General features: G+C 38.9%; 1 protein-coding gene across 1 annotated transcript in view; it reads left to right on the top strand.

The window, feature by feature from the left end:
* The window catches only part of LOC111647747 (copine-8-like), a 64,887-nt gene that overhangs the window by 36,415 nt on the left and 10,045 nt on the right, over nucleotides 1-18,427 (top strand). Inside the window, exons 7-16 of the mRNA XM_023397401.2 lie at nucleotides 3,069-3,132; nucleotides 4,759-4,862; nucleotides 5,588-5,692; nucleotides 7,101-7,142; nucleotides 8,057-8,132; nucleotides 9,774-9,830; nucleotides 10,755-10,816; nucleotides 11,096-11,142; nucleotides 13,217-13,398; nucleotides 17,434-17,561. Of these exons, the coding sequence (XP_023253169.2) occupies nucleotides 3,069-3,132; nucleotides 4,759-4,862; nucleotides 5,588-5,692; nucleotides 7,101-7,142; nucleotides 8,057-8,132; nucleotides 9,774-9,830; nucleotides 10,755-10,816; nucleotides 11,096-11,142; nucleotides 13,217-13,398; nucleotides 17,434-17,561 (867 nt within the window). The remainder of the gene's footprint in view (nucleotides 1-3,068; nucleotides 3,133-4,758; nucleotides 4,863-5,587; nucleotides 5,693-7,100; nucleotides 7,143-8,056; nucleotides 8,133-9,773; nucleotides 9,831-10,754; nucleotides 10,817-11,095; nucleotides 11,143-13,216; nucleotides 13,399-17,433; nucleotides 17,562-18,427) is intronic.

Genomic DNA, 18,427 nt, shown 5'->3' on the forward strand with positions numbered 1-18,427 from the left:
TGTGTGTGTGTGTGTGTGTGTGTGGGGAGGGCAGACTGAATGAGCTGAATGGGTCTCCTGAAGAATGACACACAAGAAATATGATGTAAGAATGTGTTGCTGTCGCCGAGTTATGTAATCACCTCTGCCTGTAGTCATTCACTGTTTCAGTGTGTGTGTGTGTGTGTGTGTGTGTCCATGCATACCTGCATGTTTCATTTCTATCCTTTTTTTAGATATGTGAAGATATTTTTAGATATTCTGTATTCTTTTGTAATACTTGTTTGTGTGTGTGTGTGTGTGTGTGTGTGTGTGTGTGTGTGTGTGGTGTTTTTGTATTCACTGCCTCCAAGCACAAAAAAAACAAAACAAAACAAAAAAAAAACATCTTAAGTCAAATGCATCACACTGTTCAGTCAAGTGGAGGTGGATCACATAAATAAAGAGCAAAACAGACAACTGAGATGACAATAGGGTCCAAACACAATCGCAGTGTAAGATTATGTCACATTTTTTTGTATGATGTATTTTCTTCAGTGACTAACAGAACATTTTACAACGCAGTGTGTTGTTTTGTTTCTGCTTCTGGGCAACTTTCATTTTCAACATTTTCAACAATGGCATCAGCACACCATGTTAGCTTTGTTGTAGCCATGTTAGCAAAACTGGACTTTTTAAATAGCTTTCTTACCATTGTGAAACAGGACAGTCGTCAAAATGTTTTTGCTCTTGTCTCAAGAATCATTGCACTTATTTTAACAAAAAATAAATCTACCTTATGTATCCTAAGACTGTATTTGATGTTTCTGAACCCTGAATTATGTTTGACAGTAACAGTGGGTTACATTTTGGAACATTAATTTTCTAAATAATCAATTTTTACAACATTTGTGCATTATGCTATAGTTTAACGCTGGTTATTGCAGGAGAGAGATGATCATTGATCATTGCTGTTATTCTGTGCAGGGAAACAGGACGGTGGCATATCCTGACATGTTGAACCGTCACTGCAGGTTGTTAGAAAAAACGATGGATAGTGGTGAAATACCTAAAGACACACTTCCAATATGCACACCTCCAACGTAACAAACATAAATCAAACAATCTAAGCACCATTTTGTGGTGGGATCACACCAGCCGCACTTGCCTATCAACATGTTGATGTTCCAACACATGCTCCAAATACTCAGTAGTCATGTGTCGGACCACACCCATCTTTTAACTCTGCCTTTATTTTGATCTCAACTACACACTTGTAAAGTTTTGTGACTGTATCTTGCACGGTTGTGGCGCTATCAGTGATAGTGATCTGTCAGCATCTGTGTACATCTGTCTACATCTGTCCAATCTGTCCACAGACAGAGACATATAAACACCTGCCAAAATATTCAACACCACCTCCATCGTCACAGTAGGTGTCTCCAGGACAACATTTTGCACACACACAAACACACTCACAAGGTGAAAACAATACCAGCCTCGCTGTCACAGCTGGTAACCACACAATAAACAAAAATGAAGAAATCACTTTGTACACTGTGTGCAAATGCAAATCCAGATGCAGATAAAAAGAATATCGTTAAATACAATTTTGAGTATGATGCAGTCTAGAGGAGCTGTGCATCCTCTGAGTGCTTTATATTTTTAACATGCTACCTTATCAGAAAATAAGATATCATCTTCATTACACATATATAAAATATTGATTATCGCCATCTACAAACCCATTTCAGTGGTAATCAAGTACTGATGTGTTCAGGCTTTCACTCAACAGAATCTCATCCACTTCTACATCCATGTAATGACTCTGTTCTTCCTCTCTTTGCCCCTGTGACTGTCCATATCTGTCCTGTTCCCCTCTCTCCCTCTGCCATTTGTCCATCTGCCCCCGTACTGAGCAATCTCTGCTCATACAGTGAATTCATTTCACTGAATGCTTCCTGTGCATCAAAGGACAGCAGTGTGTCTCAGGTGATGGGGGGGGGGGCTTTCAAAGCCTTGCTTCAATTTGCCATCAGTTTCTCCACATGTTATTGTGGGCTCTCTCTGCCATTACTGGACAGTACTTAGCCAAATGAAATTATCGCTGCCCTTCCTCGTTCTGAATCAGGCCCGGGGTCTGTGGCATTCATTTGGTCTATTTTTAGTGGTTAGTCTCCCTTGGCTTTATTGGCTGAATATTACGCTTTGCCAGCTCAGGATGTAAACAAACATTGCAGCTGAAATGTCACTGGTTGTGGTTACATTATTTTGATGTTCTTTTTTGGAGGTTTTCAGTCAGCATTCATTAATATTTATTTGGACAATCAGGTAATGAATGTGAGAGACTGAGATGAAGATAAATTTGATTCCAGGTCTGCAGGGCTCTCAGTTGATAGGTATTTTACATTTTGTATTTTCTCAGTTTGAGAATTTATACTGATGCTTTAACCACAAATGAATCTTACATTCTCCAAGAGCTTGATTATTACTGACATCAATGCTTTATCTCTCCTGAAGCCACAGTGTGGTGGATAAATGCAACACGACAAAACAGGAAACGCAGGTGCTTTATCACCTTAGATGAGATATGATTGGATCAGATTAGATTAGATTAGATTAGATTAGATTAGATTAGATTCATTGTCAGTACATCAAAATGCAGTTTAGCATCAAAGCAGGAAGCTCAAACAGTAGTAAAATGCATACAGACATATTGTATATGAAATTTAGTGAATGATACTATGATGTTTGCAGAATAAACAACAAACCACTATGGAGTATGTACAGATTTTTAAGGGACGGTGCAAATACAGTTTGTATGAAGCTCCATGTGTTAGTAAACAGGGTCAATGAAAAAAGTTGATGAAAAAAATGGAAGAACCAAGCATAAAAAAACTAAGGGAAAAAAGTTTGAAATGATCTATAATACAATACAGTTTCAATAGATTTTTTTAGTTCAGTTTGGGTTTAACTCCCTTAAACCACTCAGACAGATTCTCCCTGTAACTGTGATACTATTGTCTTACCTGTCATAAACCCGCAGCTTGAAGTGTGTGGCTGCTTGAATTTAATGGAAATATTGTGTTCTTCTCTCTTTTTATTTTTAGTGGGATCCCAGGGAAGAAATGTGGCACCATTATAGTGAGAGCAGAAGAGCTGAGCAACTGCAGGGTAATACTTCGCTTGGTTCCCTTGTTGATTAATTTAAAGTCAAACTTTCAGACGTTCAGACGCTTTCCTCTAATTAGCTCCACTCTTTTGAAGTGACGAGTCTGAACAGTCTGGTATCCACACGGTTTAAACTAAAAACTAATAGTAAGAGTTTGCCATACATCTTCTTAAATTGCTGTCATCGCTAACAATTTTATGTGAATTTTAAAACATACACAAGTGACTAATACACACACACATACATACACACACACATACAGTAAATACACTTGGTTTCCAGTTTGTTAGGTGCACCTTGCTAAAACTAATGCAATCTCGACTAATTCAACAGCCCTGCAGTAAATTCTACCTTCACCCCATTTACATCAGTGAGGAAAATATTAGAAACAGCTCTCAGTACAACTTAATACAATGAGGCTTGGAGAGAGTTGAGGTAGAGTAGAACAAAGCTCCCTTTGGTTCTTGTAACGTGTCTTTGGCCGAACCGGAGTTGTGAGATTTTAGAACTTGTACTTTTGGCCTTTTTATTGCTTTTACTGCCAGTTTCCCTGATTCCCCTTGAATCTCTATAAATATTTTGTACAAAGGGTAAATGAAGATGAAGCAGTATTATTACACATCGGACTGTTTGACACTGTTGTCATGTCTTCAGTTGAACTTTGTGCTGACTGTTAGAAAAAAAGCTATTTCTGAAAAAACAAAGTACCATTTGTTGTCTGGTGGTGTTTTGACCACCTTTGGTACATCACTTCACCACAAGATACTTCTATTGAAGCTTCAGTGGAGTGTGATAGCTCAATGCTTTGTCAGAGGTCAAAACATCAAACAGTAAATGTCACAATACCTTCAAAAGTCAAAGGACAACGGCTCTGAGCTTTTCATTTTCACCTAAATATGACAAGAATAAGGAGAGAGAACTGGTGAGAAAGAGGCAGAAACATCAGTCAATATGCCAGAAAGTATTGCAGCCATTAGAGAAGTTGACCCACTCTCTTACTTCTGTTAACGAATGAAACGCATCCATTAATCTGGGCGCTTTCTAAAGACATGCAGGGAAACAAAAGAAATGACTTGATTAAGAAGTAGAACACAGGGAAATCCACTGTACCAAAAACATTATTTACAACACTGCACATCATTAATTATAGATTTATGACGATATCATGGTAATAATAGAAGTGTGTTTGAGGGCAGAATTAAGCCTGATAATCTTGATTTAATCCTCTCGTCTCTGTTTTTGGGGCAGGTGAAGATCAAATATTAATTAATCAACCCCCAGAACACGGTGGTGAAAATACCCAGATTCATGCAACTATAATGTGTTCTATCCTTTTCATTAATATTGAAGTCATGTAGAAATTGTGTCAATGCTACATTTAGGTGATAATACAGAAATCAGAAAGATCAAACTGATTGTGAAAATGTGTCTTTTCTTTGTGAAGAAACGTATGTAAAGTATGTATCTACAGCAAATAAGCAGCAACCTTTTATTGGTTTATTTACGTTTTGGCCAATATTATTCAGTTCTATTACTTGTCCTGGTAGCAGTGGGTCATATTGTGTGTCACTGTTTAGGACCTGAGGCTGTGTAATGTACATTATATATTTTGCTTCTCTTCTCCTCAGGAGTCGGTGATGCTGCAGTTCTGTGGCAACAAGCTGGATAAGAAAGACTTCTTTGGAAAATCTGATCCTTTCCTCGTCTTTTACCGCAGTAACGAAGACGGATCGTAAGTTGACAGGCAGTTTTCCCCCCGTGGTATTTGCATCAATTTTCTGAAATAACAAAAGCAGCTATCTCTGTTTTACACACACACACACACACACACATACACGACGCATTTACACAGGATGTAAAGATGCCTGAAATGCATATAGACTCTTTATGTAATTTTTCATGCTCCAAAAAGCTCCCATACATAGAATATAAGGTCTAAACTGCCTATGTGATGTGTTACATAATGCTCAGTGCTGTATATGTGACTTATGCCATCGTCAACAGGAGAACGCAGCAGAGGGAGGGATGAGCAGAGATAATAGGATGGAGTTGACAAGAGGAAAATAAAGGGGGAAAGAATGGATAAGATGGACTTAAATGAAAAGTGTGTGTGGAGGTCACAATTTCTTTGCCCCGCAGATGCTTTTATTCAAGTCGACTTCAGCGTATCACACGTAACACATAACACATTCTCTTTTTGTGCAGCTGGGTATTTACTGATGCAGCCTAAATGTTCAGCCACGGGGCATAACAGCAGCACGCCGCGGCTACAAAGAGCCAGACTAGTTACCATATGAAAAAGAACAGGAAGCGGTTGTTTCAGCTGAGGATCAAGCGTTATGAAATACTTTTAACATAACACTCCCCTTAATAACAAAGAGAGGAGGTGCAAGCAGGTTTTTTCTTTTACCTTTAAGGTAGATTTGTCATCTGTTAACAGTGGTGTGTGTCTCACAGGTACACCATCTGCCACAAAACAGAAGTGGTGAAGAATACTCTGGACCCTGTGTGGCAAGCTTTTAAAATTCCTGTCAGGGCGCTGTGTAACGGAGACTATGACAGGTACAGTTGGAGACTTGGGAATCCCACTAACACAAACATTTCACTGATACTGTTTATAGTGGAACTAATAAAATCGTCTCATAGAGTGAACATTATTTTTACAGCAGAGTTCAAGAATTGCAGAAGGTTCTCAGTGAAACATCAGTTTGACCACAACCAGGGGTATTCAATTAAAATACCAAGAGGTCCAGTTAGACACAATGTCCTCAGCTAAAGGTCCAGAACGTTGCTCTATCCCACTTTACTTTCCCAGCTTATTTCTCAGAAGCCGTCTGTATCTCACTGACTGACTTGAGTTGCAATGATTGGCTGAGTAGTGTCACATGACCAGTGACGTAAAGGCTAGAAAAGCTACGCCGCGTAAAATAGAAATTCTTCGTCAAAATGTAATAATTCTCAATAATTTACAGGTTATACATCCAGCCGTCCGCCTATTAGTGACCTCTGAGTTAGACCATAGCATTTGATTTGATTCGTTTTTACAGAAAGAGAAAAGATGGATTTTAATATGTAAACTTATTGTGTACTTGTCATATATTTGACTTGTGTACACAACAGTGAACACAGCACACAGGATTAAAACTTTTAGAATCCATTTTTTTTATTTCACTGTGATTTGGATGTTTAGTAACACCAACCTGTGGGCTGCGGCCCCCTGGTGGGCCGCGAAGGTATTGCAAGTGGGCCAACTAATTGTTTGCAAAACAGTATCATTTTGGTGAAAAAATTAAATTATATATAAAAAAGAAATATATAAGTAATGTCCCTAAATGTTTTCAAATGAAATTAGCTTTAAAAACATAAAAAAAATACTTATTTTTTAAATTTAAATTTTTCTCGTATTAAGGCTATCACTGTGATGAGCCACTGTGGAGACTGTGGAGCGTCCTAAATGTTTCCTCTGCTGTCAGGTCAATCCTGAATGTTTGATCTTTATCATTAAAATAAAAAGTGCTCGGCTAACATATTGTTAAAGGGTCGCATGTGAGCATCCAACATTTTTGCAGACCGCTAATCTAGTGGTCTCTGTTCTTGCAAATACAAATACCAACTGACACAGTACTGATAATAAGACTTGAGGCTGCTTATACAATATTTAGTCTAGCTACCTTATTTTTAGACAAGTACCGACACCTTTAACAAGTACAAATTAAAAGTGTCAGCTTTTCATCTGCTCCTGTAGACACTGTCGAAATACAACCAAGAAGAAAGACGTAATTCTTTTTTATTCTCCTGGTTTAGTGATAACAATGTTAAAGAAAAAACGTTCTGCTTTGCGTGGGCTCGTCCACTTCCACATCCATGGACCAGTCCCCAGCTTTTTAAGCAGAAAGGCTGTAAATCAGTGGTGCTGATTGGTTTTTTAATAGGATTTCCCTCTTTCCCTCTCTCTTGCCTTTTCCTACAGGAGCATAAAGGTGGAGGTGTACGACTGGGACCGAGATGGAGGGTGAGGGAACAATGCTTTTTCTTTTGTGCTGTTAAACTACTGCACTGTATCATATAATGCTCCATCCATCTGTATCCGTATTGACATCCTGCTGTGCAAGACATCCCACACACATTTGCATCAAGGCCCTGGGGGCAGAGTAAATGCATTCATTAACAATGAGCTATACAGTGTGATAGCTGTTTATTTCCTACATGAAAAATGTAAAGAAACCATTTTCTCCTGATGACACTGATATTTGATGCTGTTCAAAAAATAAAAAAACTGCCCTGATAATGTAAGAGCATATGTGCAAAGTGAGGAAGGGCATCAGGGATTAAAGCCACAGATCACACTCATGTTTGTCCTTAAGCAGCCTCCTGTTTCTCACTGTGAGAGTAGATACTGCAGATAAACTATCACTGCAGAGCCCTGCATGTGACAACACTCCCGACTGCTTTAAATATACATTAACTATTAATACTGCTTGAATGGTCTCTTGACAGATACCTTCATAAAGTCGGGCGGGGAGTAAAGAGTTTATCTTTTGAAGCAAGTGAATTCACAGTATTGAGGGGCACAGTTTGCCCCCTTCATTGTTAATTTCACAGGCAGTTTTTGACATTTCAAGGGCACTTTGCCCCGAGCTCCCATTAATTTCTGACCCTGATTCCAACTGCGCTGATTATCTCCATGAAATTATGAAATTGGTTGCTACCAGACTACATGCCTCCGGAAACCAAGGAGCTTGTTAGTGAAGACTTTACAGACAACGTGAATACAGGACAAAGGAATGAAAAGAATCCGTAATTCTCAAGCATTTTACTGTTATTAGAGGTTCTTTTCTTTTTCTGACGCTGCTTCACAACAGAACTATGATACAGAACACGTAGGGTTAGATGAGGAGAGATGTGACCGTGTGTTCACTGTTGCAGCCACGACTTCATCGGCGAGTTCAGCACTAGCTACAGAGAAATGTCCAGAAGCCAGTCACAGTTCCACGTCTATGAGGTGATTTTCTTCTCTCTCACACACTCACACACACACACACACACACACACACACACACACACACACACACACACACACACACACACACAAACACTTGTGCTTCCATACTTCATTATCTTCTAACTCTAATCTGACCCTAATTCAAATCTTAACCCTCACACAAAGGCCCAGACAAAATATCCTCACAAAAGCTCCGATATCAAGCCTGAGATGAAAAAGAAAAACTTTAAAAATAGTTCAACTTTAGAGGAGACACACACCAGATAACCAAGAAGTCAGCAGGTGTCCAAATTTAAGACAGACAAACAAACAAAACAATTTTGTTGCAATAGAACAAGGCTATTGCACTTAACTATTGAGAGTTTTGTTCAGAGGAGAGCTGAGAGCTGAGCTATACACCCAGACTACAGTGACCATGTTACTTGCAGCAATTTCATAAGGAAAGTTGAATTGAGTAACAGTATTTATTTAGATCAGTAGCAGAGAAAAGTTTTGGCAAGAATTAACTGAACTGGCTGAAGAGACACAGGTAGAAATCTGATTAGTCAGATGTGGTGACGTTAGAATTGATGAGTAAAATTAACTTTGACAGAGTGGGAAGTGACAAAGAAAATTATTATATTAGTATACATATCTCTCTCTCTCTCTCTCTCTATATATATATATATATATATATATATATATATATATAATTTATTGATCTATGTTCCTTTGTTATTCTACACAAAAAAACATAAAACATGATGGAGGTGGCAACATAACTTCTGCTCCAGCGCAACATGTTTTTTCTGTGTTTGTGGCTTTAGAGACAGACATGTTACTTACAGCCTGATAAGACTAAAACTGGATCAATACGTACGTCAGAGCTTCTTGTAGAAATTCCCAAGTTTATTTAAAACATCATCTTAATTTAAATATTATTTAAACATCACTATTTTCTTGAGCCTTCTTCAAGGTGAGCCACCTCATACTTATTTAGTAGTTTTTTCTGGTTTATGCTGCAATTCAAATCATTACTTCCACTGCACACACTGACATGGGGGAATACATCAGGGATTATACTGTGACTTCTGATTATTTAACAGGATGCTGTGCTGAAGTAGTGTAGATGATAATGTACGGTGTATGCTGTTAAGATGGTTAGCGCCCATTCCTCAGAAGACTTCGATCCCTTCCTTGAATGCTCAGTGCAGTTCACTCACTGGTCCGTTAACTTCTACACCAGCTGGGTTTTAGCAAACCATAAATCACTGAAGGTCAGTAAAGGTGCTCATGAAGCACAACCTGAATCACATAGTGAGGAGGCAGGAAGAGCAGAGTGTGCTCTCCCCACACTCGTCAGGCCCAGGTTGTCTTTTTCTTATTAGCTCTGCGCTGGATTTTCCCCAGACTCCGAAAATCCCAGGACACAGTTAGAAAACTGAAACGAGCCACTCAGACACAGGTTGTGTAAAATCTGAAGGGAGAAATTAAACAAAACTAATTTCCTCATTAACTGAATGTAATGCAGTGATAGAATTTCTCTGTGTACAAACTTATTAAAAAATAATTTAGTTAAATTTTTCTGCACAGTCTTGGAGCCAAAATGAGTCGCTCGCTGAGACACAACAAAGTGGATTCATGTTTGTGTTTTCTCCACAGGTGCTAAATCCAAAGAAAAAAGGAAAGAAGAAGAAAAAGTACCAAAACTCAGGAACGGTGAGTCAGCAGTTTGTGCAACCTTCACTTTCTCAATGATGTTTTTTCCATTGTGACACTAACTCTGCACTTACACTCGAGGCCCAATTGATATTCAGAGCTCATGTGAATTGTTTATCTATTTTAATACCAATGGTATCAAAACAACAGGTGAAAGACAGTGTGTGTATATTTAGCTTTATTTGCACTTTTATGTCTCATTGTCTTTCTTGCTAAAATATCTCTGGAGTTTGAATCCATATCTTTATGGCAACACTAATAAATATAAAAATGTAATGTTAAGCTTCCCTATACCTCAGGATCAGATGTAGTTCTGAACATACATCAATACAATGTCGGTTGGAACTGAAGAATCACAGTTCTGAATTAAGGCAACTGTCCCAACTCCAGGGTTCTCAAACGCCCCAGGTTCAATGTATATGAGTTTGTTTTTGGTAATTGATTACTCAAAAATTTGTTTGGGAGTAAATAAAATATGTTAGATGTGTGTAACATAAACTTACAAGCTTTATAGACATGTTTGATGAGGTTATGATGAGTTCTAATGTAATTTACAACCCTTTTAATTGTGGCTCAGTAGTTAGAGGAACTGGCTGTAATGATCTTGATTTAATTAAATCAAGTTAATTTATCATGTTGCCCATTATTACAGGCTTGCAGCAAATAACTTAATAGATGAGAAGAAGCCCTTTTAGATTTGAGTAATGAACAATTACAAAAATTGAAACAATGTTACACATGAGAAATAATGAAAAGCACCAAATGAAGGAGACACAGAACAGCAGAGTCTGCCTAACCAGGCTGACTGCTGATTTTACCATCACAAATGAATAAAATTAGAAGAAGAAGAATCAAGTGCTACATTAACAGACTCAAACTTTTAAAGTGGTTCTTACCTAATTCCTACACTTTTCTGTCTTACAGGTCACTCTTCTGTCCTGCCTGGTGGACACTGAACTCTCATTCCTGGACTACATTAGAGGCGGGTAAGTTCACACTGGAACGGCATCGTATGATCCTGCAGAGATCAAGTATTACTATCATCATTAAAACCAGTTGCAGTTACGGTGCAGTGTAAACTCTGCAGAGACTCAGTGTAGAGGATTACTGCACCGTGTTTATCTCTCAGCTCCAATATTAAGACTGCTGCCGATAACCTGCTGCTTAATTGCTTGCTGCTGCATGCTTTGAAACATGCTGTGGTATAATCTAGCATGATTGATGATGATGACGTTATTCCTTACATGGTTTATTTTCTCTTGTAGGACTCAGATTAATTTCACAGTGGCAATTGATTTCACAGCATCAAATGGTAAGTGTGTTAAAGCTTTGCTCTTATCACTGAAATCCTGCAAGGGTTTCGAACACATCAAGTGTCGGTGGTTAATGCTCAGATCTTTATTTGATGTGAACTGTTAAGTGATTCCTTATCAGTCAGTTTTAATTTACTTATTCTAATGACACTTCACCGTCTTTTACAGAGCTAGAGACAAATTGTGGGGTAAAGCAGCAGAGAGTTGGACAATTATTTGAACATTATCTGTTGCTTTAAACATCTGAGCTCCGTTTGATGTTGTTTATTAACCACACTTTGTACACTGTGCCTCAGTGTTTACAGAAAGCCATTACACCCACGTTTTTTTAAGTTTCATTTGCTCTTCAGACCGTTGTACCATGTAGGGACAGTTTATGAAGCCCCACAGGTAAACTCCTTTGTCAGTAATCACAATTTAACAACAGACAAACGCAATTGTGGGCAGAAGACTGTGACAGATGAGTGATGTTCTCCTTTTAGTGAGATATGATGTAGAAAGTTAATATATGTAACACAATTTTGGAGACATCACAGGAGAGATGGGTGGCTTTCTGCACTCACATCAAATCAGTTTCTCACAGTCCCGTTTTTCTTTGAGCTCCAGTTTCTCATACTTTATTCAAACTATTAACAGAAGTTGTGTCAGAATATGACTGTGACATTTTCTAATATTTCACAAAGCAGCTCACAGATAGTCATATTAAAGGATAAGGCTGGCGATATTCTTTGTTTTCCTTATAATCAATATTTAAAGACCAAAACCAACAATGAGCAGCTCAAGTAATATATGTTATTCCTCTGTGCCTTAGAGCACAATTGTTATCCAAAACATATTTTAAAAAACATATCAGTGAGCTACATCATTGCACTAGGTGACATGTTCCTTCATCACCAAAATACACACTGTAGTTTATTTTCAATCCCACATACGGCTTCCTATCAAGCAGCAACCACCAGGCCTTGAAAATGAAGCCAACGCTGAAGTTCTTAAAGTTAAGTAGAATTGAGGGCGTGTTACTTTGAGTGACAGGTGGGTGAGTGGAGTCAGGCACTAACAAGATGGCGACAGTGGAACGGGTCACACCGATCTTCAAAACTTCAAAATCTTTAGAAACCTGTGGGTGACGTCACAGAGGCTACGTCCATCTTTATATACAGTCTATGCTTCCCGCTTCCATAAACAGTCATTAGCACACCGAATGTGTATTAATCTGCAGCTGAAAATAGTCCCCCAACTAATGCACTCGTCACTCACTCTTCACTCAAACTACAGTGTCCAGCTGTTTAAAGAAAGATTGCTGAGACTTTTTAAAGAATGAGGCTGTGTTTGTGAGTCATTTTTAAATATTCACGTCATGTGAAAAAAATGGGACTGAGTGCCACGGACAGGGTATGGATGTCGGAACTAAAACATTGTTAGTTTTGTTCTTGTCATGATGTTTCGATGACAATAACAAACATGTATAACACCAGCCTTATCTTTTAATGTCACCACTGTGGTTGCAGTTTTTTGATTCAGTTCATGGTTTTTTTTTTTATCTGTTTTCATTTCTCTGTTTGTGCCAAAACAGAGACAAGACAAATGTAGCTGATGACTTATTTTTATCATTCCTTGGCTGTATTTTAATTTATCAAGAGCAGTTTCTTGCACTAAGAAATTAGTTTTTTGCAAATTAAAAAGTTTTAATCAGACTGTTACTGAGTAATCGCATCTTTACTGATTTCATTCATCAGCATTGCAGAGAAGATCTTGGAGGGTCAGCAAGTCACTGTAGCGGCACCATCCTATTAGTGTGGTAGTTAAATTGCAATAGTGCTGTCATACTTAAAAACTGTGGTTCCTCACACTACCCGCTGAGGTTTAGACAACCAGTGAGATTATTTCTGCCTCCAGTGCAGCTGTGCCTTGGGGAAATGTTTGTGTAACTAAAACTCCAGTCTGTGTTTTAACCCCCTTCCACCCACTCCCCTCCTTTTTATTTTAATATGACTCAGAGCCCAGGGGGGAGCAGGCATAATTACAGTTTGATGCTGATGTGTGTTTTATTGTGTTGAACCATTCGGGTCCCAGGCAACCCGTCCCAGCCCACCTCGCTCCATTACATGAGCCCGTACCAGCTGAACGACTACGCCATGGCGCTGCGGGCTGTCGGAGAAATCATCCAGGACTACGACAGCGACAAGATGTTTCCTGCACTTGGCTTTGGTGCCAAGCTTCCCCCAGACGGACGGGTCTCTCATGAGTTTGCTCTGGTGAGGAATCAGCTTTATTTCCATCTTTTACATCATCCAAACACCCAACCTTTTAATCTTTCATCTATTTATCCTTCGACCTTTTTATTCAAAGGTACATAACACTCATAACAATACATTTAAACACTTGTATCCATCTGTGCGTCCATGTCTCTACCTATCCTCATACAAAACATGCAAACATCTGGCTACTTATTATTTACACATCATTACCATGACCAAACAAAGCCAAAGGGAAGAAGACTCTCCCCTCTCTGGGCCTCTTCATTATTTTTCCCACTATGTGCCACCAGGTCAGTTTTTGCAGGAACTTGCAGGAATGATTTAAGCGACAGCATCTTGCTTTATGGCACAAAACAGGTTCTTCTTTAGCTAACGATGCTAAATACTTTCTCAAAGCAATGAATAATGGAAGTGACAAATTGAACAAAATGACAGTGCTAACTTGCTAATGTTTAGCAGGTTTAATGTCTACCATCGTCACCATCTTAATTGTCTGTTACCAAGCTAACAATACAGTTACAGGTTAGGTTAATGGGAATAGCATTAGTTTCATTAGTCCATAAACCAAAGCTATGAACAAATTAAAACTTAGACCTGATGATGGCAAAAGATGAAATGTCACGCGGAGCATCAAAGTCATAACGAAACATGGTCTGGGAACCATGAATGTCTGAACCCAATTTTGTGGCAATTCATCAAGTAGATGTGGAATTATTTGATTATGGATCATTAAAAACTTTGACCTTCTGTTTTCACTAAAGGAAAAGTCTGGGGATCATTTTTTGGTTTTATCCTCTGGGAACCATGAATGTCTGTACCAGATTTCTTGGTAATCTATCCAGTAGTTAAAGATATTTATCCTCTTACGTACAAAATCCTTGGAAATAACATTCTTTTGTGACATGAAGCCGTAGGTTCCACTTGAAGTGTGCTGATGTTGAACAACATTAAGATTAAGACTGCCATTGTAAAACAAATCCAATCCGCTGAGAGTAAATCTTTTAATGGCTTTCATGCCAGCTGGAGGAGCATGTCTGTCCTAGTGAGAGTACAGACATCATGCATGTTTCTCAAACCAAGCTGTAAACATAAAGTTTTACCAGAACTATGTAAAAACTCTATAAAAGTAAACTGAAAAACGCAAACAGCCTGAGACCAGGCACTTTCACAAGGATAGGACCAGTTACAGGAAACAGTCTATTGGTGGGTGGTGAACACTGCTGTCCAAATACATGAATAAATTCAGCCAGCTAGTCTGTGCACACTGTGGTGATGAAAGCCAAATGAGCTGTTTAGTATCTGGCTGTAAACTAGCCATTTTTGCCACGCAAACACACCACAGTTATTTCATTTATTTATTTATTGTCTATTTATTTATAAGTCTTGCTGGTGGGACAGATTGTAACAACTTTCATTTCTTTATCAGTATTATGACATGGTATGTCAGTGGTTTGATAACGCTGACAAATGGAAATCATGGAATCATGCAGTGCTTAAAGGGATAGTTTGGGTTATTTGATGTGGGGTTGTATGTGATATTTATCCATAGTCAGTGTGTTACCTGCAGTAGACTTGAGTTGGCGCGTTCCCAGTTTGGAGAAGCAGGAGTAACGACAGAGCAGCTGAGGGATGTGCTGCGGTGGATGGGGATGGCAGAAAAAACTTATTTTAGCCATTTAAAAAATGCCCACCTAAAAAGTCAATAATAGTTGAAGTGGATGCTTTATTTTGAATATTGTCACTACTTTATCTTGTCATCAACCAGCCCTCTTCTTTGGCACTACGTTCTCTCAACCGTTGAACTACCGTATTTCTACGCATAAGCACACTTACACCACGCACTGTATTATACTGCAGATCAGCTGTTTGAGTCATAAAGGGCTGTTAAGATGTTTTAGGCAGGCACTTGCATTTTGCTGCTGTCCCCGTCCACAGCAGTACATCTCTCAGCTTCTGTGCCGGTACTCCTGCCTGCTTCTCCAAACTGAGAGCATGCTGACCCAGAACCCACTGCAGGTAATACACTGACTGTAGATAAGTGCCTCATACAATCACACATCAAATAACCCAAGCTATCACTTTAAATATAAATAATCTGGATTATCGGTTTCTTCATTCTTCACTATCAGCATGCAACCATTTCTCATCCTCCTCTAATCCATCCATCCATCCATCCATCCATCCATCCATCCATCCCACCCTGCTAATGTCAAGCTCTCCAGGGCTGTAGACATCCTGACCATTCCTCAGCCACCTATAATCCTCTCCCTGCTCTACTGTCACTTCCAGATGTTGCTCCAGAGGCATTTACAGCCATTACAGCTGCTCAGTGTTGGGTAACAGCCTCCCCGGAGGCGCAAAACCTTTAGATGAGGCACATATGCATTAATGTAACCATTAAAGATTTAACTTAGTCAGCTCCTAAATAGGAATGCTACAGCTGTGTGGCTGCAGTGGGAGAAGGCCACCACTGAATCCCACATAATTATGCAAGCTCCATTTACAAAGCAAAGGAGTCTCATGTGTGTTGTTCGTACTCATGGACAACCAAGCAGAGTCAGTCAAGATGGTTTCTTACTGAGATAATTAGAAATCCCAAAGCATATGGCTGGCTTAAATAATGTAATGCGTGTTTCTTTTGGGTATCGTAAACCCAGTCAACCACACATCAATTTCAATATTGTTGGAAGGATGTGGAGGCTGCAGAGCTACAACAACTTCTCAACAACTTTGGTTCTTTAAACAAGAATTTACTTTAGAACCTGAGCTGAGCTGAGACAAATTATCTTCACGTTTTTGTCCTCTTGTACCTTCTCGTGCAAACAAATTGTATCTCACTGCAATGGATTTTACCTAAAAGCTTCTCCTGCCATCCATTCCTCATGCATAATTAACATTTTTAATGGCTTGCCTCAGGATATTCTTTACTGAAATGCTGCAACAGACGAATTAAACTGTCGACATTTCCCTAAAATATGTGTAATATTTTCAATGTAAGATTGGATTGTGCGTCCTTAAGGGCTTGCAGCCCTCTAGTTCCTCTCACACTAGGTAATATTTTTTGATAATATTGGCGTATTATTGATGTTTTGGCCCTGAGGAGGCCATTTTTGATGTCTCAAAGGATGCACGTAATCCTGTTATCCTGCAATTTGCAGCCAAAATATGCCTGTTTTTAAAATAAAATGCAATTCCATCCTTTTTCCCATAAAAGGATATAAAATCTACAAATACAATTTCTCCTTCAGGGTGATGCTGTTTTTATTATTCCTTTTTTAGCAGCCCTTTTCCTGAATATCAAAACAAACCAATTCAATTCTAACTTTGATACATTATCCTGAAAATGTGTGTAGGTCTCAGGTGTACCACAGAGGTGTAATGTAAGCAAATTATTCTAATTGTCCTTGAATATATTTAACACATTTTTCAAAATATTAGCTGGCTGACATTAAATCAATGAAGGTGACACTGTATGTAAATGAACTATTACCTGCTTGAAGCAAGAAAATGGTTGAAGACACAACACTGCAGAGCAGCAGCAGCATCTTTGTAATTAAAGGTTGCTTTTTCTTTTTTTTTAGAGTTCATCAAATTCATGCACAACAGTAACACACTGCTGTCTTTGAACATGCCTTAGAAGAGCTCACTGTCTGTGTCAGAATAATGCTACAAAGTGAGGTTAATAAAGACTAAAGGCTTCTTTTTGTGAAATTTCTTGGCAACAAAACACTAGAATTGATTCAAATAGTATCCACGGATTCACCAGAGTTTCTCCTGATGTGGGCAACAGCAGACAACAATGTACTGGAGTTAATTTTAAAAAATAAACCTTACACACCCCCCATTAAATATTTATACACTCAAATGCAGTTGCAAAATGGTGACCATCATGAATTCAGATCACATTATGCGATACTAAAAACTTCCAAGGACCTTTGTGCATAAGAAGTATCTTAGTTATAGAAAATCTGAACTATCAGTGAAATATTATTCTTTCCTTATCAACAGCTTTGTTTTTCTGTTTTCATGCAGAACGGTAATCCACAGAACCCCTACTGCAACGGCATTGAGGGGGTGATGGAGGCCTATTACCAGAGTCTCAAATCTGTGCGTCTCTACGGACCCACCCACTTCTCCCCCGTTATTAACCATGTGGCCAGGTAGGTCCACTATTATCACAGCCGGATGTGTGGAACATGTAGGCAGACACACACACAACTGTCTTCGACTGCAATGCCACCACAAGATTAACAGTTCTGCAGGAGATACTCCTCCTAAGAGCAAAAGGATATGGGGAAATTCCAGCTGTGTGTGTGTGTGTGTGTGTGTGTGTGTGTGTGTGCGTGTGTGTGTGTGTGTGTGTGTTTGTGGACTGCAGTACAGTAATCTGTGAGACAAAGGGAGGAAACTTAAGTGCTAATATCTCTAAATGTCATCTAACAAGAATCAACACTTACTTATGGAAGATGACCAGTCTGTGTGATGACTGATGGATAGAGGTGTGTTAGAAAGCACTAAGGAAATCAAAGAAACAGAAAATCACCATGCACAGTTGAAGAAACATTGCTGTGAATACCAGTTAATGTCACACCTCCCACCATTCCTCAAATAAAGTCAATGAATCCCTTATGGACACAAGTAGAAAATCTGTACTCTAGTATTCAAAAGAGCTAAACCTGATTAACGTGAGACATATGGGCCCTCAAGTGCAGTTAATTTTTTATTAGGGCAACACATTATAAATGCAAGAAGCTGCTCTCCCACTGTTTAAATATTTAAAACAAATAATATACACTTCCAGTAGCTACTTCCAGAAACTGTCAGCAGCACTTACCCAATTGACATTGGGTAACCACTGATAAAAGTTTAGGAGCTGTTCTGTAGTGCAGCGTTTTCTGACTTCCTCTATTGCCAGACCTTGTCTCATGATCCTAAAGACCGACTGTAACAAGCCCTTTTCCCACCTTTCATCATTGGCTTTCAAATCCCATCTCTCCCTGCTAGTGCCGTCCGCCCACTCAGCCTG

The sequence above is a fragment of the Seriola lalandi genome, unplaced genomic scaffold (assembly GCF_002814215.2).
Source record: "Seriola lalandi dorsalis isolate HSWRI2012SDOR001 ecotype SW California unplaced genomic scaffold, Sedor1 jcf7180002055008, whole genome shotgun sequence".
NCBI classification, from domain to species: Eukaryota; Metazoa; Chordata; class Actinopteri; order Carangiformes; family Carangidae; genus Seriola; species Seriola lalandi.